General features: G+C 36.6%; 1 protein-coding gene across 3 annotated transcripts in view; it reads right to left on the reverse strand.

Annotated features, from left to right (window-relative positions):
* Positions 1 to 22,743, reverse strand: part of LOC108699444 (E3 ubiquitin-protein ligase RNF213) — an 85,603-nt gene that overhangs the window by 53,003 nt on the left and 9,857 nt on the right. For all 3 annotated transcript variants that reach the window (XM_041573684.1, XM_041573683.1, XM_041573685.1), the window contains 16 exons: positions 21,217 to 22,641; positions 20,752 to 20,843; positions 19,359 to 19,514; positions 17,924 to 18,126; positions 16,235 to 16,515; positions 14,409 to 14,659; positions 13,700 to 13,903; positions 12,814 to 13,006; positions 11,233 to 11,288; positions 8,128 to 8,278; positions 6,643 to 6,795; positions 3,676 to 3,765; positions 2,421 to 2,543; positions 2,058 to 2,241; positions 1,761 to 1,934; positions 890 to 1,024 (listed from right to left, as the gene is read on the reverse strand). In XM_041573684.1, coding sequence (XP_041429618.1) covers positions 890 to 1,024; positions 1,761 to 1,934; positions 2,058 to 2,241; positions 2,421 to 2,543; positions 3,676 to 3,765; positions 6,643 to 6,795; positions 8,128 to 8,278; positions 11,233 to 11,288; positions 12,814 to 13,006; positions 13,700 to 13,903; positions 14,409 to 14,659; positions 16,235 to 16,515; positions 17,924 to 18,126; positions 19,359 to 19,514; positions 20,752 to 20,843; positions 21,217 to 22,641 — 3,871 coding nt within the window. The remainder of the gene's footprint in view (positions 1 to 889; positions 1,025 to 1,760; positions 1,935 to 2,057; positions 2,242 to 2,420; positions 2,544 to 3,675; positions 3,766 to 6,642; positions 6,796 to 8,127; positions 8,279 to 11,232; positions 11,289 to 12,813; positions 13,007 to 13,699; positions 13,904 to 14,408; positions 14,660 to 16,234; positions 16,516 to 17,923; positions 18,127 to 19,358; positions 19,515 to 20,751; positions 20,844 to 21,216; positions 22,642 to 22,743) is intronic.

A 22,743-nucleotide genomic window follows, 5' to 3' on the forward strand; every position in this document is an offset into this window, starting at 1 on the left:
TTTTGAATTTTTTTACTTCAAAAATTCCCTCGATTTCACTTCGACCCTTGATAAATCTGCCCCTTGGAGTGCTCCAGCAACCCAATTTATGTGTATTTAGATGTTTACTTAGAAGATTTAATACCATTCAGATAGTTAAGTAACTATGTCTTGCAGAAACATTTCTGCCAAAAATGGAAAGAAGGAAGCCATACCAATCAAATTTTTTTGAGTGTCCAAGTACTGTCTCTTTAAAACTTCGACTTCGACCATTCGCCACCTAAAAGCTGCCGAAGTGCTGTTTTAGCCTATGGGGGACCTCCTAGAACCTGTATAGAGGCAATTGGGGGAGTTTGGGAGATCGAAGTTCGAAGTTAAAAAAAACTTTGAATCGAAGTGGTGCTACTTCGAATCATACGATTCGAAGTAGGCGAAATTCGGGCCACTTCGACCCCAAAAAACGTCGACCTCCATTTGATTGGTCTTTTTGAATTCGAAGTTCGAAGTTTTTTAACTTCGAACTTCGACCTTTGATAAATATGCCCCTTAGTGTTTTCTTCTTATTTCCATTAAGGAAAATAAGTGATGGTGGGCAACATATGGGGCCCCCAGGACCAGGACCCACATGGATTTTTTTTGATATCCCAGTGGACCACTCTTATCCCAACATGTTTTTTTTAGAAAGGGAATGCCCAAGTGCTCTCATAGCTTATTATACAATACATTGCTTCTGAGATACCTGTCCTCCTTTGCTCCACTGACATTCAAGATTTTTTATTAAAATGTGTAATATAAAAGCCATTTTCTCTATATTGCAAAATTAAATGTTTCATTATTTGAATATGTATGAAACCTTTGTGAAAAAGGCTAAAAACAGTATGTTAAACAAGTTAAGTCTTCTTTATGTTACCTCGGACAGACTTGCTGATGTTCTGGCACGTTTTCAGCAAGTTCTCCACCCATGTTTTCTTACAGTTCACTGTTTTAAGCTCTTCATTCCTCCACTCCAGAACTTTCTTAACATCTTCCACCTTTATGGTTTCTCCTAAAACAAAGTATGGATAAACAGTGGTTGATAAGAGGAGGACAATATATTCATTTTCAAATCAAGTTTCTTATAAATTCAGTTGTGAAATAAAATCATGATTCAGCTCATTAAAAAAATTTCTTTCATGGCTGCTGGTTTTAGCCTGTTTTTCTGTAAAATGCTAGTAATAAAAAGTTGCTATTCAGCTCAATTGCATTCCTTTTTTCTAATTGATAGTAACAAAAACACATCTCTTCAATTATTTCCAATGTTATTAAGCATTTGCCTGTTAAAAATACTGTAAAAATAAATAAATTTACAATTTAAAATACCTCTAGGGTTGGGTGAATGTGACCCGTTTCGTTCCGCCAAAAATTTGCTGCCGGCGAAATGTCAAAAATGTTTTGACGCGAGTCTTTTTATTTTGACGCACAACGCCATTCAAGTCTATGGGCTTCGTTTTTTTTGGCAAAACAAGGCGAAAAAATTTGCCCATCCCTAAATACCTCTCCTATTGATTTCTATAGAAGCTTGCCAAGTTTTAGTTGCTACAATTTTTCATTTCAATTTAAGATTTTGAAAATTTTAAAATTTTGAGTTCTGAAAACTTTACAACTAAAATATTACAACTGAGAGCATTTTTTTGCCTCAAACCAAAAACTTCTGAAGTTTAATAATTTGCCCCATCTATAACTGCATTGTATTTTTATTTTTAAAATTTTTAAAAAAAAACATTCTTAAATTCATGACTTACTCAGTCTACATATATCCAAGAACTGGTTTTTATTGCCCAGTACCAACTTGAGGTGTTCATACAGAATATCTCCATGCATTAGGCGACAAACGGTGTCAAGAAGGACCGAATCTGACAAAGTAACAAGCTTTTGAGTTTCTTCTATAAACTGAGAGGTGATTGGTTGGTTAGGATCTGTTAAAGGAAACAACATTGATTTGGAACAACATGATTTATTCTTTTACTTATTATTTTACTCATGTGCTGGACTTAAACCCAATTGTAAAACATTTGTTTTTGAATGAAAGCGTCTCTTACCATATAGTTTGAATATATGAGTGAAATCCTTCCAGTGCAGCATGTGCTTTAAAATCTCATTATTATTCTCAGTTGGATTTCCCTGCACATCCTTTGGCCAAGAGTTTCTTATTATTGTTGATACCAGTTTTCTAAAATGTTGTAGATTGTTTATTGAGATTTGGTTGAGAATATTGTTATGAGACTATGAAGAAAAGACAGAACATTTCATGAGCTCATTATAAGGTTTATAGACTATTTCAAAAGGTTCAAAAAAAGATGAATAAAACATAACAAAGAAACAAAAGAGTTAAAGGAGAAGAGTCACTTACTGCTTACAAATATTTACAGATTATCAATTCATGGTAAACTTTGAGTTCCTACCTTATATGCATTATGAACAGCATTAATGGCGCATTCCTCAAAGCATTCTTCTATGGAGATATGAAGCCGTTGCAACAGTGAATGTTCTCTGCAAAAGATTTTAATCTGTTCCACAGGGCTTTCCTGTAAAAAAAACAAAGTCTGAATGTTGAAAACTTGAAAAATTCAAATTTTTTTTACAATAAAATCCCAATTTTTAGTGGTAATTTTTGGATTTATTAAAGCCCGGTGCTGCAAAAAGTCAGAATCTCTAAATCTGGCATCTCAGACCTGCCAAGGTTGTATATAAGTCAATAGGAGACGTCCCTATCTTATTTGGAAGTTTCTGTTGTCTGCGCTGGAATTATCCCAAAAATCTGACTATTAATGGGAAAAAGAGAAAAAAATTGAGTGATTTGGGATAACTTGCATGATTCGGGTGTTCGCTTGTTTTTATTGAGTTTGTCCGCGATCCAAAGAAATCGTGCTTTTTTTTTAAAAAAAAAATAATAAATAAGGTCAAATTGTGGATTCTAGTTTGGTCAGACTTTTTTCATTTAAATACTCACAAAAATTTGGATTTTAATAAATAAGCCCCTAAGATTTTATGGAACAAACAAAATAGTAAGCAATTTATAACCATCTAGATTGCATCATACATCAATTACCTTCCCAAATATTCTATTCTATAGCCCCATCACAGGAGGGTTTGCAGCCTGACAGAAAAAGACCCAGTATGAAGGTACTGGAGGACTAGGGGCCAGAGAAGCAATATCGTACATGGGTATTCCTTTGTACTAAATTTACAGGAACAACCCCCAAGTTTGCTCACAGCCTGTACAAAATAATGCCACACAATAATCCCAGCAATTCAATTCAATTCAATTAAAATTATATTACTCCTTTAAAACACATTAATGCCTTCATTTATTAATTAGTGATTTCTGTTTAAATTGTATTCTATTTAATAAGTACTTATGACCTCAAGGTTAAATTAAAGTGGGGAGAAATATAATTTCCTCATTAAGGCATTACTTAAAATATGTTAAAAATATTTAAGGGAATTGTGTATTTGAATTCACTTTTAATATTATTCTCGCATCAGCAATGTCCAATCATTGACAAGCCTAATTTCTTGATATGTTTGCAGGTGATTGTGTCCATTTTAATTACAAATATTTTTCAAATGTTTTTTTTATAACATATTAAAATTAACATTTTTGTGACTGTTTTCTTGAATACAAAAGATTACATTTGGTGACATTCAAAGAAGTACCTCTTTTATTTTCCTGGCCAGATCTGAGAGAAGCAGTTCTTTCCACTTCAGGTCCATATTGTCGTCATTCATAAGAAGGTTATTCCAAAACTAGATGAGATAAGTGTGGGAATGGCAGATTATAGGGATCTGTTTTTATGCAGTACAGTGTAATAACTGCAGAAACAAAAATATAACTCAACCGCAGGACATTTTTCCTTGCATAGATGCATTTGCTGTGCCATTCTATACAACATGTTTTGGGCCAAACCTCAGTAATAGGTATCAAGTGTATTGGTTATTTTATTTATTTATTATTATTATTAACATGTATTTATATAGCGCCAACATATTGCGTAGCACTGTAAAGTAAATGTGATTATACAACTACATCACATGAATTACATACATAGAATATATGGAGTAACAAACATCACAATCAATACAGGTACAAAAAGGTGAGGAAGGCCCTATGCATAGGCATACAGTCTAAAGGGAAGGGAGTAATACACAAGGTGTGGGAGTGGGCAAGATCGAATTAAGTGGGTGAGAAATGTGGTATTGCGTTTGGTAGTTAAGCAGAGTGAGGGTAGGCTTCTCGAAAGAAGTGCGTTTTCAGAGATTTCTTGAAAGTAGAAAGGTTGGGAGAAAGTCGGACAGACCGTGGGAGAGCGTTCCAGAGGAGGGGTGCAGCCCTTGCAAAGTCTTGAATGCGAGCATGTGAGGAGGTAATGAGAGAAGAGTTGAGTAGCAGGTCAGTAGAGGAGCGTAGTAAGCGAGTGGGTGAGTATATAGAGATGAGTTTAGAGATGTAGGGTGGGGCAGAGTTATGAAGTGCTTTGAAAGTCAGTGTCATTAATTTGAATTTGATTCTGAAAGGTAACGGAAGCCAGTGCAGGGATTGACAGAATGGCGAGGCAGAGGAGGAGCGGTTGCTGAGGTGTATGAGCCTCGCAGCAGTGTTCATTATGGACTGGAGAGGTGACAGTCTCTGGAGGGGAAGGCCAATTAAAAGAGAGTTACAGTAGTCTAGACGCGATATGATGAGAGAGTGAATAAGAATTTTGGCAGCGTCTTGGGTGATAAATGATCGTATTTTGGATATGTTCCTTAGGTGGAAGTGACAAGATTTAATAAGTGACTGGATATGAGGAGTGAAAGACAGGGCAGAATCTAGGATAACCCCAAGGCACCGGGCCTGGGGAGAGGGGGTGATAGTGGAATTGTTAACTATGATGGATACTTCGGGGATGCTACTGGTGTTAGTTGGAGGAAAGAGAACCATTTCAGTTTTAGAGAGGTTTAATTTAAGGTAGCGTTGTGACATCCAGGTAGAGATAGCGGACAGGCAGGAGGAGACGCGAGTTAGGAGTTCTGGGTTGAGATCAGGAGATGAGAGATAGATCTGAGTATCGTCAGCATAGAGGTGGTAGTGGAAACCATAAGAATTTATTAATTTGCCAAGGGAGGAAGTATAGAGGGAGAATAGTAATGGTCCCAGGACAGAGCCTTGGGGAACTCCAACAGAAAGAGGTAGGGGAGAAGATGCTACTCCATTGTAGGAGACACTGAAGGAACGATTGGTGATGTAAGAAGAGAACCAAGACAGGGCTGTGTCACGAAGGCCAAGTGACAAGTGGTTAATAATAATAAAACAACAAAACCAGAGAATACAGCCTTCCCTAGCCTTTATCACGTAAGCCAAAATACCCTTTATGAGCTCATGATTGGCACTGTATGTTTGGTGGCATTACTTCAGGAATAGAGATCACACAAGAAAATTTCTCAAGTGAGTTTGCATAAGAAATGCATTTTCAGGATGAAGACTGTGCAAAATTAGTCCTTTTCAAGTAGTAACTATTATAGTACTTTGCAGAGCTGTTGGTTAATAAACTATTACATTTCTGATAAAAAATATCTATACATGTATAGTCCCTTGTCATACAGAAACAAAATTGCACCTTCCAGTACAATAAGCAAGTTAGTGAAATAATTCTTCATAAACTTGCCTTGAATTCTAATATCCTGTCATTCAGAAAGTCCCCTTGTGTAGTAAACAAGCCTGGGCTAGATCTGTTTGCAGTGTTGGAGGGGGAAAGTTATCTCCTTGTCAGGTGAAATTGTTGCCTAGCAATTTCCTTACTGGACAGGGCTTTCAGGTTTTCCTGGTCATAAAAAAAGGAAGACACCATGTGCTCTGGTACTAAGAGCCTGGATGGTACTAAGAGCCAGTAGGAGAAGCTAGAACATCGATTTGTTATAGAGCTCTAGTTCTAGAAGTGAGAGTTAGGATCAGGTCATTCATGAACAGCCTGATGCCCAACAAGGAGAGTAGAAGGACTAGGTACCACCGGGCAGAGTAGGGACTCAAACTTCGGGATAGAGGTGGATGTCACAGATGTTTCAGTTAGAGGACCTTGTACTCTGAAATTGGACACTTTCAAGTGAGTATTATTCCACAGGTTTTTCAATAATACCAGTCCAGAGCAAGCACTGTCATCTGTGAGATAATGCTGATCAACTGTACTGTATCATTTTAATCACCCTCCAAAGAGACTTTTATACATACAAGCACAGAAACAGTTAATATTGTTTAAGAATCATTGACACCTATAATATTGACAGATCTGACTGTGTGTGAAATCAGAGTGGATACTGTTCCTCCAGCTACATTATGAGGGTGCTTCCTAAAAAAGAGACACAAGAAACACCTGCTGCAAAAAAGTTACCCCTCACAAAACTTTGCTAAGGGCAAGTAATAATCGACAAACTGTCTACTGTCTTCTGCCCCAGGGAGCACAGAGTTATTACTGAGTCACTATAGTCACTACAAACAAGCCTTTAGGTTAGCTATATGTTGGCCAACTGGGGTTTAGCACTGAGGAGTTAATCTGAAATCAAAACACCATGTCTATTTTTCAACTTTACAGATTAAAATGCAAACAAAAACATATTGTGTATATGCATATATGTGTGTGTTACACATACCTCAAGTTCATCCCCAAATGTTGGATATCCATAGCGTCTAAAATTAAATCTATGTCCAAAGAAGTCCTGTAGCCATGTCTTCAGCATCTCAACAGCTTTGTTTAAATTGCTTTGCACTTCATTGATACTGGTCTCCCTCCCTTTCATTGGCTCCTAGATAAAATAACGAATAATCATACATTACATTTATAGCAGCGATACCTAAAATGTAGATTCTGCTGGTTATCTACCAGAAAATCTTGAGCTAGTTAAGGATACACCTAACAACATCTTCTGTGATTTTTTTAATGTAATATAGAGCATGTAAACCATATGTAGGGTGTAGGGATGTGTAGAATAGCCATCCCCGGTATTATTTACCAGGCAGTTTCCCGAGTGTTATAGATACCTAACTGGGTCATAAAATACAGTTGGGAGGGGTACTGTTTCCCCTTGCTGTTTCTCACAGTGACCAGCAGATGGCACTGTGTTAGCTTATAAAAGACTCTGAAGCCATGCTTTCAGTGTCCATCTTGTGCTGGCTCTAGCCTGTGCAGGAGGCAGAGCTTGAGTGGAACCTAGACAGGTCAGGTCTAGTAAGGATAGGCTACTCATCTTTATAGGTCACTCTAGGAGTGACAGACAGTCAGGATATTTAGCTGAGCAGCTTGAGGCTCCTCCGAGGATTGTGAGTGAGATTAAGATCCCGGGTACTAATTGCCCAGAAGTAGGGACTATGTGTACAGACCTAGGGTAGAGAGTATTCCCCTCAGGTTCCACTTAGGGAACTGAGGCTGAAAGCTGGGTGTACCTCCTCAAAGCTGCATGTATTGTTTCTATCTCTGAGGAGAATCATACTGACCAAAGGTGCTGTGAGTACTGCCTATTCAATGTAATGTTGATCCTGTATGTGCTGATTTTACACACATTGCTGCAAAGGCTCACTCTCTGATTTTAAGGTCTCATCCGGAGCATATATACTGGGAGTGGAGCTTATAGTAGAGTAAGGTGCACTCAATTTACTATAGCGCTACAAAGGCAAGAAACATGGCCTAGGTAGAGCTCTTTGCTTTATTTACGCCTCTGTATTTGTAACATAATAGTTAAAAAATTGGATCATTTAAGTGGTACAGATTCAATGAATTCATCAAATTCATGGGAAAATAAGTTTGAATAAAAGTAACACCTATGAAAATGTTTCATTTATCAAACTCATCTTTTAACAGATATAAGATATATTGGAAGATAACGTTTCCAGGAACAATTAAGAGTTGATTGAAAGAAATGTGGCCCAGCGTAGAGCAGGGCAAGATGGCTGATTGGCTGAAACTCGCACTGAGCTTCTGATGAAGTGGCAGGACGCCACGAAACGCGTTAAGCGGGCAGCCAGGGGTTCACTGCTGCTGTAACTTGTTCTTAGATGTCTATTGAATAAAACTTCATTTTTTAAATTTTACTGAATTCTCATGGTGCTCCGCCTTTTTTGTTCTTGAAACTCGCACTTGCCTGTTTCTGTGCTGCTCCAAAAAGCTTTAGTGCGATCTTGAAAGACAAAAGTGGGAGCTGACTGTTTTTATTCAGCCCTGTTTGAGTGCAGATTAAATGATGAAGTTTCAAACTGATATTACACAGGTATATGGAGTCCTTCTGCAGTGACCTAAAAATATATACCCGCCCAAAGAAAAATTTTAAATGTGAAAAATCTTTAATAAAACAAACATATACACTAATCCAACCACAAAACCTCAAATTCATTGGGTAGCATATGCAAACTTAAGAAATATTTTGTAAATAAATGAAACGCCTGCATACTATTTCAAATAAAAAAAAAGCTAAAAGCATTGATTTTGGCTTTATAACACAATATCCAATCAATGGAACAATGCATATAATCACTGGATTTGTTGAACAATATTCAAAATTCATTTTTTTTGTCAAAACTCACAAATTTGAATTTTAAATCACCAACTCGAATTTGAATGTGTTTTATCACACCTCAGCCCTGGAAACAGTTTTAATTTGAATATTCTCCACCTGCTGAGTTCATTTACAAGTCAATGGCAAAGGTCCGCTGAACCATTTGAAGATGTTAATTGCCTTCCTGACATTCAAGGTTTTTTTCGGAGGACAAATCGATTCAAGTTTGATTAAAATTAGAATTTTAAGGTTGTTGTATTAGATCGAATATTATACGTTTGAGTTTTTTCATGAATATACTCCCATTTGAGTTGTGGTAAATTTAAATGTATTAGAGTTAACAAAAAATTCAAATAACTTCAAAATTTGACCTTTGATAAATCTGCCCCTATGAATTGTTTAGTAAATATAAACTACTGTTAGAGGCTTATATATCAAGCTATGTAGAACACAAAAAGTAGTAAAAAGTGATATAAAACGGCTATATTTATCAAGCTGTGTTAAATTACTTCTACTCATGTTTTAAAGTGGACCTGTCACCCAGACACAAAAAGCTGTATAATAAAAGTCTTTTTCAAATTAAACATGAAATCCAATTTTCCATTTTTTATTAAAGCATTCATAGCTGTTGTAAGTTCATTTAAAAATCTCAGCTGTCAATCAAATATTGTCTGCCCCTCCTCTATGTCTTAGGCATAGGCAAACAGTTACAGACAATTACTTCCACTTTCCATTCAGCACTTCCTACATGTCACTGCTCTCCCCACATTCCCCCTCTCTCTTCACCATTTAATTGTGTAACCAGGACATGGGGATGGACATCAGGTCCCCCATTCTGGTGCACAAACAAGATTCTGAGATGATACAAGGCTTGTCTTAATAACAGTGTCCTCAAAATGGCTCCTGCCTGCTTGTTATAATTATGAATTCCCAGACTGAAGGAAACAAGATTCAAATAATATATATAGGGGTTTATTTATCAAAGTCGAAATTTATCTCAATATTTTGTGCTACAAACTCCGATTAAATCCGCTCAGGTTTTTTACACTTATTTATTATTGATTTTTCCCTAAAATGTGATTTGCGGAAAAAAAAATCAGATTTTCACTATATTTTCGGATTTTTTCATCCGATTTTCATGAATTTCAAAAAAATTTCATAAATTTCACTTGAAAACTCAGAAAACTCCAAGGTATTGCACGAAACCCAGCGCATATCAAAAAATCATTGGGACTTCTCCCATTGACTTATATGCAACCGGATTTTCAGATTCAGACTTTTCCATCCTCAGGGTTTAATAAATTCCGAAAAATGTATGATTTTTTTAAAAGTCTGATTTTCTTAAAAAAAAATCATGAATTTTTCGTGATTTTTGCATAACCCCCTAAATAACCCCCTAAGTGTAATTAAAGTTCATCTTGCTTGACTAATGTGGTAAAATAGGATTTTGAATATTTTTTTTGGGTGACAGGTCCCCTTTAACTAGAGATGCACTGGATCCAATTATTTTGGATTCGGCTGAACACTAAGGGAGGTATTATTGAAATCCAAGGTGCAGATTTACTATGCTCGAGTTAATAATTAGAATGAAAAAATATTAGAATTTCGAAGTAATTTTTTGGATACTTCCACCATCGAATTGGTCAAATTCGTTCGAATCAAATGATTAGAGCGATTCAAAGTAAAAATCGTTCGACTATTTGACCATTCGATAATCGAAGTACTGTCTCTTTAAAAAAAAACTTAGACTTCATACTTCGCCATATTAAACCTACCGAAGTCCAATGTTAGCCTATGGGGACCTTCCCCATCACTTTTCTAAGCTTTTCTTTGGTCGAATAAAAATCCTTCGATCGATTGCTTAAAATCGTTCAAATCGTTTCTTTTATATTCGATCGTTCAATCAAATGTTTTGCGCAAAAATCCTTTGAATTCGATATTTGAATTCGAAAGATTTTACTTCGAGGGTCGAATTCGAGGGTTTTTTAACCCTCGAAATTCGACCCTTGATAAATCTGCCCCGAAGTGATGAAATCTCCAAAAATTTTAGTTTTTTTAACTAGAAAACCCAAATATTTAGAGGGGAAAAAAACATTTTTTTTAGATTTATTATACTATGATGCTGCAAAAACCAGAATCCGAAAAGCTGCCATCTCACACCTGTCAAGGTCCCGTATAAGTCAATGGGTGAGGCACCTATCTCAATTTGAAGTTTTTAAGGTATGCACTGGGTTTAGCCCAAAAATCTGACAAAAACTCGAAAATAATCGAGAGAGTCAGGGAAAAAGCCTGAAAAATTCTAACAATTTGGGAAAGAGCCCAAAAATTCTAGCAATTTGAGTTTTTCTGTGATCCGATTAAATCAAAGTATTTTTATTAATAAATAAGCTAAAGTTTGGTAGTGTTTTTTTAAATACAATTTTAGTAAAGAATTTAATAAATAACTCCCTGAATCTTCCATGGTGGACTTGGCTCAATACTGACTCAAGTTCTAATTTGCAAATGCAAATCATGTGTTTTTTCAGTTTTCAGCATATTTACAATACCAAACTGATTAAATTAAATTGCATTAAAGACCTCAATTGCACTAAAACATATTCTACTAACTATTACATAGTTGCAAAAGCATGCTATGTGAGTCAAAATCAGAACATTGATTACATAGAGGGAAACTTTGTCAGATTTTGTACTTACCCCTGGCTCGGTCCTTTTGCCATATTCAGAAGTTTTGTTAGAATCTTCTCAATGTGCTGTAATGGAAATAAAAAACTGGTTTAAACTCTCTGGATTTTAATTTTAAGATGGAACATCAGTTTGTTTCTATAGAGGAGGGCCACACTGTTGCAGAACGACCAAACAGATGGGGACACCATGCAATTATGTTGTGTTATAGACAGATACTGCTTAACTGATGAAAAACGTTGAGCACTTACTACATCATTGGACATCAAATATCCTTTTTGTCAGACCTAATTATCTGAAAATGTTATATTGAGAGCAACTGTTGATGCTTGCACCTGTCAGCTTGTGGAGTATGGGTTTCTGTCTTAGGAAATCTAACTAGTGATGGGCGAATTTATTCGCCAGGCATGAATTCGCCGCAAATTTGTACCTGGCGAATAAATTCGCGAAACCGCGGTGAAAAATCGACATTGAAAATTTGCCAGCATCAAAAAAAAATGGACGCCGGCGCATTTTCGCAGACGAATGTGCGGTAGCATCCAAAAAATGGACGCCGGCGTCGAAGACGAGATGGCGGCGACGTTTCACAAATTTTTCGCCGTTTTGTGAATTTTGCAGCAAATTTGCGAATTTTTCGGCGAAGTGAAACGCTCCATATTCACCCATCACTAAATGTAACCAGTATAATGGGTTATTGTAGTAATGGGAAAATAAATTCGCCAGGCACAAATTCTCCACATTTCTCCTCCAGTGCACCCGTCTCACCAGAAGTTGCTACTGCCATGGACAGATGCAACACTTTGCCTACTGGAATGTCCATCCTGCAAACAAAAAGTGGTGCACAAGGACATCACCCAGCAAGCAACCCTCCTTGCTATTAATTCATAAGGCACAAAGGAAAAGCACAGGGGGTTGCAAGGCACACTGGACCCCTGTACCTAACCCTTTTTTGGGTAGGCATTACCTTTGGTATTACCACCGGGCCATGGTAGTGAAGATTGTACTTGCTATGGGTAGGGTTTCATGTGAATGCTCCATTTAATAAAACAAACAAAAACAGAAGACTTCGAATACACTTCCCAAAAAACTTGCCATGACTTGGTTTTTCAAACCATTTTCGAGATTGTGTTTTCGAGAAATCCTCAAGAACTTGAGTTTGAAAAAATTTCAGCTGAATATATTTGTTTTCTTCCTTTGTTTTCATAGCAATTATTTAAGAATAAACATGAACAGGTTAAATGTATTCACATTTAATCACAGTAGAAAAATCCAGCACAAACAAAAACAGAATTTTCAATTCATTGTACTTAAGCAGAACTATAGCCAATGTTTAAATGAATTAAAAGATATATATTTAAATGTGTATGAATTTATCCGGTTTCCAGACTAGTCAGTGGTATTGTGAAAGAACAGGAAGAACAAGAATCGGCTTTCCCCATCCCAAGTGTTATATGCGAGCAAAAAAGACGTTTTAAAAATATATTTTTTGTCCCTTCGTACACTGTATTGAGATGATTAGTTTTTCCTTTACTCTAATATTATTTTGTTATGTGATGGGACAAGAAATGCCATATAATGTAACATAAAACAAACCTTATCTTTGCTGCTTGAGGATTGTGTATGAAATTTGTACCAGGCAGCGGTAAAAGCATCTCGGAAATCGGTGGGAATTGTATCCAAAAACGTGAACAAGTTTTCCAGTGGTAATAGACACAGCCAAGATCTGTGTAAAGTTCTGCCTGCCTGTTGTAAACTCTCCTTACTCCTCATGTATTTTTGGACATCTCTGTAATAAAGTCAATGGTAAACATTAATTCTGACCTGACTCCGATGCAAAAGTCTTAAATGTAATAAATTAAATTGAAATTAAATATTAAAAAAGAAAAAACCCTAAGATTACACCCTTGATTAACTCAGGTTAAGTCTTCATTTGTGTAGACATCTGCCAATGTTGACCACACATCATGGTAATCCCCACCTCATTTTGGAAGGCAAAAGTAGCACAGCAAATGAAGAGAAAAGCAATTTAAAGGTTTATAAAATGGATTGGGCATTCTCAAAGACAGTCTAAAGGATCCAGCATGAGACTGATGCACAGTATAACCAAGGGTCTAGCGTCAGATGATATCCATAGACTATGTATATCAGATTGGAAGCACAGTGGCTCAGCGAGTAGCACTACTGCCGTGCAGCTCTGGGGTCTCAAGTTTGGGCACTACCTGCAAAAAAGTTTTATATTTTCCCTTTCAATATGAATTTTCTCTGTGTACTCTTATTTTCTTCCAAAAACGTACAGGCAAGTTAATTGGCTCCTGATAAAAACTGGCCATATACAGTATATGTGTATATTTAATAGGGCTTAGATTGTAAACTTCACCAGTGCAGGGAAAGATTTATAATCTCTGAAAAGTGCTGCATAAATATGTTGGTGCTGTATAAATGCCAGGAAATAAATGAGCTAAAGTTGTTATATTTTTACCTATTGTAAAACTTAGACCGTATCACAATGGTTTGATATGGCAGCCCGTCCAAACCTGCCCAGTTTTCCTCTGGTTTTAGTTGTGTGGAATCCTCTGGTTTAGCCGGAGTGTTAAATGTGTGATAAACAGGCAATATCTGCACCCAGTCTTCAATTTTACCATCAATGCATCTCATGCAGAATAGTTTCAGGGAATACTCTATTCTGTAACGAGATTCAGATGTCAGGAGCTCAGTGCAATATACAAAGTTCAAATGGTAATGGCAATTTTTTTTTAATACACAATATTTTTTCAAAGAATACCAATTTGCTAAATAGCATGCAGAAAATTTACTTCCATGCCCCCCTCTGCCAGGGACTTGAAGTTCTTGAGAATCTTTGCGCTTCTTACTATGGAAACCAGAGGGACATCAAGTCCTATATTCCATCACTTCAAGGAACAAGGTGAGCTAATGTTGCCACCCTAAGAGGTGTTGGTTATTGTTTCTTACAAGTTGTAGCAGACTATTATGGTTTTAATCAGTGAAATCAGATATGTATTCAGCTCAACTGAATAAACACATGTCAAAAAATGTTTGCATAACCAGACAACAGAAGACAGCAACTTCTCCATCAAAGGCAATTTCTGTTTGTAACTTTTTGTAAATTGGGGTTCACTAAAACACAAAAAAGCCCATTTTCATAAAATGCATTAAAAGAGAACACCTACCCCTCGTACACTGAGAAGATTCTTTTCAGTTCCTCAAGTTGGATGGGTAGGTTTTTGTTAAGCATCTGCTCCAAAGAGAGGAGTCTGCAAACCTTTACAAGAGAATCCTTGTCAGCAGGAAGTGAGTAGGTTTCTATCAGTTTGGCGCAGAGTAATCCAGCCATCAGCCTGTCTTTTATAATGGCATCCACTGCTGATAAATTCTTGTTGATAAGATGTTGGTAGAGTTTTCCCATTATTAAATTAATCAACTGTTTTAAGAAAAACAAACAAACATGCATTGTTAGTCTTTTGTGACTGCTAACCTATGACAAAGTTTGTTTTTTTTTTTTGTTTTTTTACAAAACACTGATTATCTTCAGCACTTTGGCACCATTTATTGGTAATATTAAAGAAAAAATCTGTTAGGGGACCACCAGTAAAGACAGTTGCTAACCTTATACCCAAAATGCACCAGCCTGAACTATCATCTATTGTAAGCACCACGCTGCCATCTTTGTTCAACTTCCCAGGAGTTCCTTAAAGGGATACTGTCATGGGAAAAAACATTTTTCTCAAAATGAATGGGTTAATAGAGCTGCTCCAGCAGAATTCTGCACTGAAATCCATTTCTCAAAAGAGCAAACAGATTTTTTTATATTCAATTTTGAAATCTGACATGGGGCTAGACATTTTGTCAATTTCCCAGCTGCCCCTGGTCATGTGACTTGTGCCTGCACTTTAGGAGAGAAATGCTTTCTGGCAGGCTGCTGTTTTTCCTTCTCAATGTAACTGAATGTATCTCAGTGGGACCTGGATTTTACTATTGAGTGTTGTTCTTAGATCTACCAGGCAGCTGTTATCTTGTGTTAGGGAGCTGTTATCTGGTTACCTTCCCATTGTTCTTTTTTTTGGCTGCTGGGGGGGGGGAAAGGGTGGGGGGTGATATCACTCCAACTTGCAGTACAGCAGTAAAGAGTGATTGAAGTTTATCAGAGCACAAGTCACATGACTTGGGGCAGCTGGGAAATTGACAAAAAGTCTAACCCCATGTGAGATTTCAAAATTGAATATAAAAAAATCTGTTTGCTCTTTTGAGAAATGGATTTCAGTGCAGAATTCTGCTGGAGCAGCACTATTAACCCATTCATTTTGAGAAAAATGTTTTTTCCCATGACAGTATCCCTTTAAGCAACACTACTTTCCTTCAACACATCTGCTTCATCAGTTTGCATGAGCAGTATGATAGTAGACTTCACTCTACTGTGCATGTGAGAGACAGATCAAAGATGGCGGAGTGCTCACAAGAGAAGTGTGTTTTTGAGACAATATGACCCAAGGTCTAAGATTAGCTACTATATTCACTCAGTGCACTTTCCGGTGCAAGGGACTCATTTTCTTTAGGCTAACACAGCACGCTTTAATGGCAAGTAAGGTAAGGGATACAGGGGATAATCAAGCTCCATGCTGCTCCCTTCCATCACTATGCATCATTACTGAATTCAAACAGTGCTTCCTAAAGAGTTTTTGCACACCATTGCAAGACTGCAAAGAGTTGTGTCCTAGGGCTCAAGAAGTATACAAGTGCAAAGAAAATTACACTTGAGTGCCCAGGTGCTTTTAAATTTCATTATTCATTAAGATTTGGAAATATTAAAATGTTCATATACAGAGATTACACAAATTCCAGGGTTTCCTTCCTAGCACTTCAGTAAATGTCAAGCAGTTGGGTGCTAAAGCTGAAGGATGCTTTTGTGTCAAGAGTATACAAAGTATGTAAATGCATGTTGTAGGCTGATGTGGGTACTCCTGAATACACTATTAGAACTGTAACTGGTATTCTGTACCTCCTTCTCTCCAAACCCATGAGATTTCCAGGCTGTGGGTTCATCTTCAAACACCAGTGAGTTAAATAAAACATAATAAAACTGATGGAGTTGATTTAGAAAACTTGACAAGTTACTGGAGTCACAGTCAGTGAGAAGACTAAAGATTCCATCCAACATGATATTTCCTGCCAATTTCTTCCCTTCAAAAATGGTAGACTTGTTCCATCCTATAAATGTGTATGCCTTATTAATATATCCATCATCACGTTTCATACACACGTCATCGTATTGGTGCCACTCTAGAAATATAAAAGTAGAAGTGTCAGAGTTAAGATATTAGCATGTTACACACTCTTTTCAAGTTCACACACCTCAGGCAAGAATGAAGTAAACATATTTATATTTTTCAAGAGCTTATTGGCTCAAACTTTGGTTTTTTATACAGGTATGGGACCTGTTATCCAGAATGCTCGAGACCTGAAATTTTCCCGGATCTTTCCGTAATTTGGGTCTTTGTGCTTTAAGTCTACTAGAAAATCAAGTAAACATGAAATAAACCCAATAGGCTGGTTTTGCTTCCAATTAGGATTAATTATATCTTAGTTGGGATCAAGTACAAGCTACTGTTTTATTATTACACAGAAAAAGGAAATAATTTTTAAAGATTTGGAATATTTGGATAAAATGGAGTCCATGGGAGACAGCCATTCCTTAATTCGGAGCATTCTGGATATCGGGTTTCTGGATAAGGGATCCTATACCTGTACAAAAGTATGGCATATCACTTAACACATCACTTTACAAGTAAATGACAACTAGATGTGCCATGAAGAAAGTGGAAGGCAACATAGAGGATTCTAAATATTAATGGGAGACACAACATTTCACAACATTTTCGTAACTTATAGTTACTCCAGTCACAATGCATTTAAAGGAGAAGGAAAGGCTAAAATTAAGTAAGCTTTATCAGAAAGGTCTATATAAATACATCAGTAAACCCTCAAAGTAATGCTGCTCTGAGTCCTCTGTCAAAAGAAACACCACATTTCTTTCCTTCTATTGTGTACACATGGACTTCTGTATCAGACTAACTGTTTTCAGCTTAAACCTCCAGGGCTAGGGCTTGAGCATGCTCAGTTTGCTCCTCTCCCCTCCCCCCTCACTACTCCCCTACCCTGCTGTAATCTGCGCCCAGACCTATAAGTGAGCAGGAAAAGACTCAGGCAGGAAGTGATGTCACACCAAGCTAATATGGCAGCTGCTATCCTAAAGAAACATAGCGAGCTTCTTTAGCTGTTTACTCAGGTATGGTAAAGCATTCTGCAGAATAAATATAGTGTTTTAGCTTGCACTTATATGGCTAATCTATTTGCAATCAACTGCTTTGGTAGCTTTCCTTCTCCTTTAAGCAGTTAGGATACAACTATGTCGTAATAACAAGCCATTTACTTTTTTTTTAAACTTTAAAAAAAAATCTTAAGCTTTCTCTGTAATGCTATAGCTCAATGGCATAATGGCATAAGCTGTCCCAATGTGCCATAAGCTGTCTAAAGCTGCAATTATTTTTTAAGCACAATTCCTAGATGAAATTATATTGTGATGGTTCATAAATTGATATGAGATGACTCTGCAGCTATAACTTGTAAAAAAAATTCAGGGGAACACTGTTACATTATACTTTAATTCCATGTCCACAGGCTTACGTACCTCTCTGGTTGCTCAGAAGCTTTGATGGAATGTGTAGACAACGATCCACAATTATGCCCGCTTTACAGTCATTTTTGTAAATTAATTCATATTCCTCCTCTTTCTTTTCATGACAAATGACATACTTGTATGGAATGTATTTATCTAAGTTCTTCTTAGAAATTTCAGTGCGGCCTTCATACAGCAAATAGCCCTTGTGGTCTCTTCACAAAGCAGTAAAGGGTAAAAAATGAAATGCATATATTACCAAACCTTCAAAAACCTTATGCGTGCATCTATAAAATTTTGTTGCCATAGACTTCAATGAATTTTAGCGAATTTTCGCCATTTCACAAATTTTTGGCCAAGCGAAATGGGTCAGGTTAGTACATCACTTGGAAAATATTAATAAAGTTGATTGAGTATTATCTTTATTTTATTTTGAAAATATTTTATTTGATTTTCATGTTAAACAAATGATAACAGTATGACAGCAAATGAAAGACAAGTTAAAATCGATACAATGGTATAAAATTATTAAAAACTAAATACCATTTAATGAGACTGACAACAACTAACTAGAGTATTATCTTGATTGCCAGCATATTTATGAAAAAAAATCAGAAAAAATGTAATAGCATTGTTATCTTAATTTTGATTCATTTCCATAAAAATTTTTTGTATTTTTTTGTATTTCAAAAAAAATACTTCTATAAAAACTCAACAGGTTTTAGATGCTGAATTTTTGTCATTCAAGTTTTCAGAATTGCTTCAATCGATTGAATCTCAGAAATTTGAGTCTGACAAACATGAATTATAAAGGACTTACAGTCACAATTTGTTTTCCAGCAATTTTCTCGAATCACAGCAAACACCCAACTCTGAATTTTAGTAGATCAGCCCCTAAGACTTGCATTGATTGCCTTTTTTTTTTTTTTTTTTGATCCAAAGATTAATAGCAGGCTTTGTTTTGGGATTCAAAAAAAGTTTCTATATAAAAAAAGTAATTGATGCCAGAAAACGTGAATGACATAAGAAACTCCCTTGTTTTTTCTGGCATTAATATTCCGGAGTAATTAATCAGAGAATGAAGAACTTTTAAAGGATTTTAAAAATAAATTATAATTTTAATAGTCTGAATCTCAACATTCTTGAGTAAACAAATCTCAACATTCTTGAGTAAATATTTTTTTGTGTTCATCATCATAAGTGTGCAATAGGCATCATAACTTTTGTGCATGAGTTGAGCACAGGCCTGGATTTATGGCGAGGCCACAAAGGCCGGGATTTGTGGTGACGGCACAAAGGTCCGAGTCTAGGGCAGCAAGAACTTTAGGGGGGCATGGTGCCCAGCCTCATTCTAAGGAGAATGGCCTAGGGGTACCCAAGACAGAAATCCAGGCCTGGCTGAGCACCTAGATAATAAATACATACTCAGATTGATGCTTTTGCTTACCTTTGTGGATACAGATGGCACACTGTGTCCGTCCAGTCTCTGTAACCTTCCACCTGAGCAGCTTTCACTACCACAACATTTTCTGGATTGATTTTAAAGTCTTTGGAAACCAGGACATGGAAAAAGACAGAAATAAGATCTGCGGGATCCCCAAGTCTGCAGATAAAGAGACGCAGCCAATACAGAATATCCATATTAGCATGTGTATTTAGAAAGCCTTGTTTTCAAATTTCAATAAATATTTAAACATATCTTTATAAGAATCGATACTTTAATAATAATAAAATATATATGCTAAATACTGTGTATCATACAATAGAAGACACTAAGTTTGCACAGGGGCATCTATCATAAACATCAGGTGTTTCTTTATAAACAGGTGACCTGTAAATACTTACTGCAACATAATCCCAATGGCATCCCTAGACTGACACTCAGAGAATAAGACAGAATGAGACAGTGCTTGACTATAGACCTGAGCAGCTTTAGGCTCGGCCTTGGGTCTCACGGTGGGGGAGTTACGTGACTGATACTTGGTAGAACTCAAACGATACTGATCTACTTAAAATGCTGTTTTTTTCCTGGACACTTTAGTGTCGGAGGTAAATTGATACTTATATATCAAATGAAACCTATAAACAGTCATGTGAAAAAGTTTCTCAGCCATAATAATTTACTCCACTTTCAACAAAAAATATAACAGTGGTATGTCTTTGATTTCCCAGGAATATTTGAGTACTGGGTGTTTTCTGAATAAAGAGTTTTAGTGAAGGAGTATTCAGTTGTATGAAATTAAATCATATGTGAAAAATTGGATGTGCAAAATGTTGGGTACCCTTGTAATTTTGCACCTGGAATGGCAGTCACAGTCCCCTGACTTGAATATCAAGGAAAATCTATGGGATGATTTGAAGTAGATTGTCCATCAAATTTAACTGAACTGGAGAGATTTTGTATGGACCAATGGTCAAAAATAGCCTCATCCAGAATCCAGACACTCATCAAAGGCTATAGGAGGCGTCTAGAGGCTGTTACATTTGTAACTAAGTATTGATGGAATATCTCTGTTGGGGCGCCCAAATTTATGTACCTGTCTAATTTTGTTAATTTTTTGTTAATCCAATAAACTTTATGTCAATGCTGAAAAACTACTGTTTCCATAAGGCATGTTATATATTAAAAGGAAGTCGCTACTTTGGAAGCTCAGCCAATAATAACAAAACTTCATGAATGTAGAGGGATTCTCAAACTTTTTTATATGACTGTATATAAATATATTTATTCCAAAATAGTACAGTGTGGTGCCACAAAAACTCAGAAACAAGCCAATGCTACAAGGTGAAATAATGAAACCACTGACCACTGATCCATCTGATTTTAAAAAAAAGCATACCTCGTGGTTCCTCCTTTCACAGGTTTTCCTCCGTTAGATGAGGTTCCACTTATTTCTCTCATTTGTTCCTGTGATTTTTTCTCTTTCCACTTCTGTAAAAATGTTACCAGATTATATGCTGTATTAGTATGATTCCTTGGCAATAGTGAATTTATGCCAATGTCCACAATAATTATTCTACAGTCTTTATTAATATAGTTGGAAGGGACGTAGATTGTTGTCCAAATGTAAGAATGTCAGATGAATCAGTCACTACTGGAGGGTTCCTCCAGTAGTTTCTACACAACCTGTGTGACATAAGCTGTACTGTATAATAGCACAAATATAGTAGTTGATTATAGATGATAATTAAGATGTATTAGTCCTACAACAACTTTGGGGTATGGAAGAGTGATGCCACACAGCATTGCAATGAAAATGCCGCAGAACTTGTACATCAACATAAAAAATTAAGTTTCCACTTACCTGAGCTCCCTTTTTTGCTTGTCCTTGGCTCCCAGAAGTCAAATATCTCTCATGTTCTAACTCTGGTGTCCCTTCCCCAGAATTGTCAGAAGTCCCTGGGCCTTGTTTAGGAGATCTAGAGCTGCCTCTTCCATCTTTAGTTGGATCACTACTTTGTGGTTTAGTGCTTTCTTGCTTTGTTTTGGAAGTATTTCCTGTTCCCCCCTTATTTTCAGAAGAATGTCCTGGGCTCCATGCCCTGCCAGTTGGCTTGTTTCTGTTTTTGGTTTCCTCTGGATTAGGATTACCAGAACCCTTGCTTTGGGGTGTTCCTCTCATGCCCTTACTACTTTGGGTTGGTTTTGCATTACCTGCTTCCTTTCCTTCTGTTCTAATTGTATTAGGATTATGAGCTGGATGACTTTCTGCAGTTTTTTTAGTGCTGTTCTTGTCATATTTTTGTGAATTATGTCCTTCATCTGTATTGTTGCTGGTTTCTGGTTGACAAGCCATGTCCTTTGGGCTTTCCTCTGTTTGTTTATTAATTTCTTCCTCTTTATTAGAATTGTTAGTAAAATAACCGGGAGTTGTAGAATATTTCATCCTATCGCTATCAGGGCCTTGCTTTGTTGTGGAACTTTCCATGCTTGTACTTTTTTCTTTCTCTTTGTTCTTGCCTGTTTCTGCTTTGTTTCTTGTGGTACTTTGTTCTACTTTGCTCTTAGCAGAATTGTTAGTCCTGCCAGCATCAATGTTTTTGGATGTAGGGCTGTTATCTGTATCAGAATTGTTCTCTGGCTGAAAAAATGAATCATCTTTCTCTTGAGCCTTATCTTTCTCACATGCTTCTTGGTGAGGATGATCCTCCTCTACACTCCCATATTGTTCAACATCAACATTTTCAGATTTAGAGCTGTTATCTGTATCAGCATTGTTTTCTGGCTCATAAAATGAATCCTCATTCTCTTGAGCCTTATCTTTCTCATATGCTTCTTGGTGAGGATGATCCTCCTCTACACTCCCATATTGTTCAACATCAAAATTGTCAGATGTAGGGCTGTTATCTTTATCAGCATTGTTTTCTGGCTGATAGAACAAATCCTCTTTCTTTTGAGTCTTATCTTTCTCATATGTTTCTTGGTAAGGATAATCCTCCTCTACTCTCCCATATTGTTCAACATCAACATTTTCAGATTTAGGGCTTTTATCTGTGTCAGCATTGTTTTCTGGCTGATAAAATGAATCCTCATTTTTTTTAGTCTTATCTTCGTCACATGCTTCTTGGAAAGGATGATCCTCATTTGCACTTTCATACTGCTTTGTATCCTCATTGATAACTTCCCACTCTTCTTCTTCTTTTGCATCAGTGCTCTCATCTTCTGACCTGCAAGGACCCGCTGCCTCTGAATTTAATAAGGTGCAACAGCTTGTGGTTTTATCCTCTGCCTGTAACACACACACAATATATTAAGGATTTTATGTATAAGTTGTCAGTGGAAAGAACCATTTGGGAAAATGAAAGATATTGGATGGACCAATTTGTATTAG

The sequence above is a fragment of the Xenopus laevis genome, chromosome 8L, assembly GCF_017654675.1.
Source record: "Xenopus laevis strain J_2021 chromosome 8L, Xenopus_laevis_v10.1, whole genome shotgun sequence".
NCBI classification, from domain to species: Eukaryota; Metazoa; Chordata; class Amphibia; order Anura; family Pipidae; genus Xenopus; species Xenopus laevis.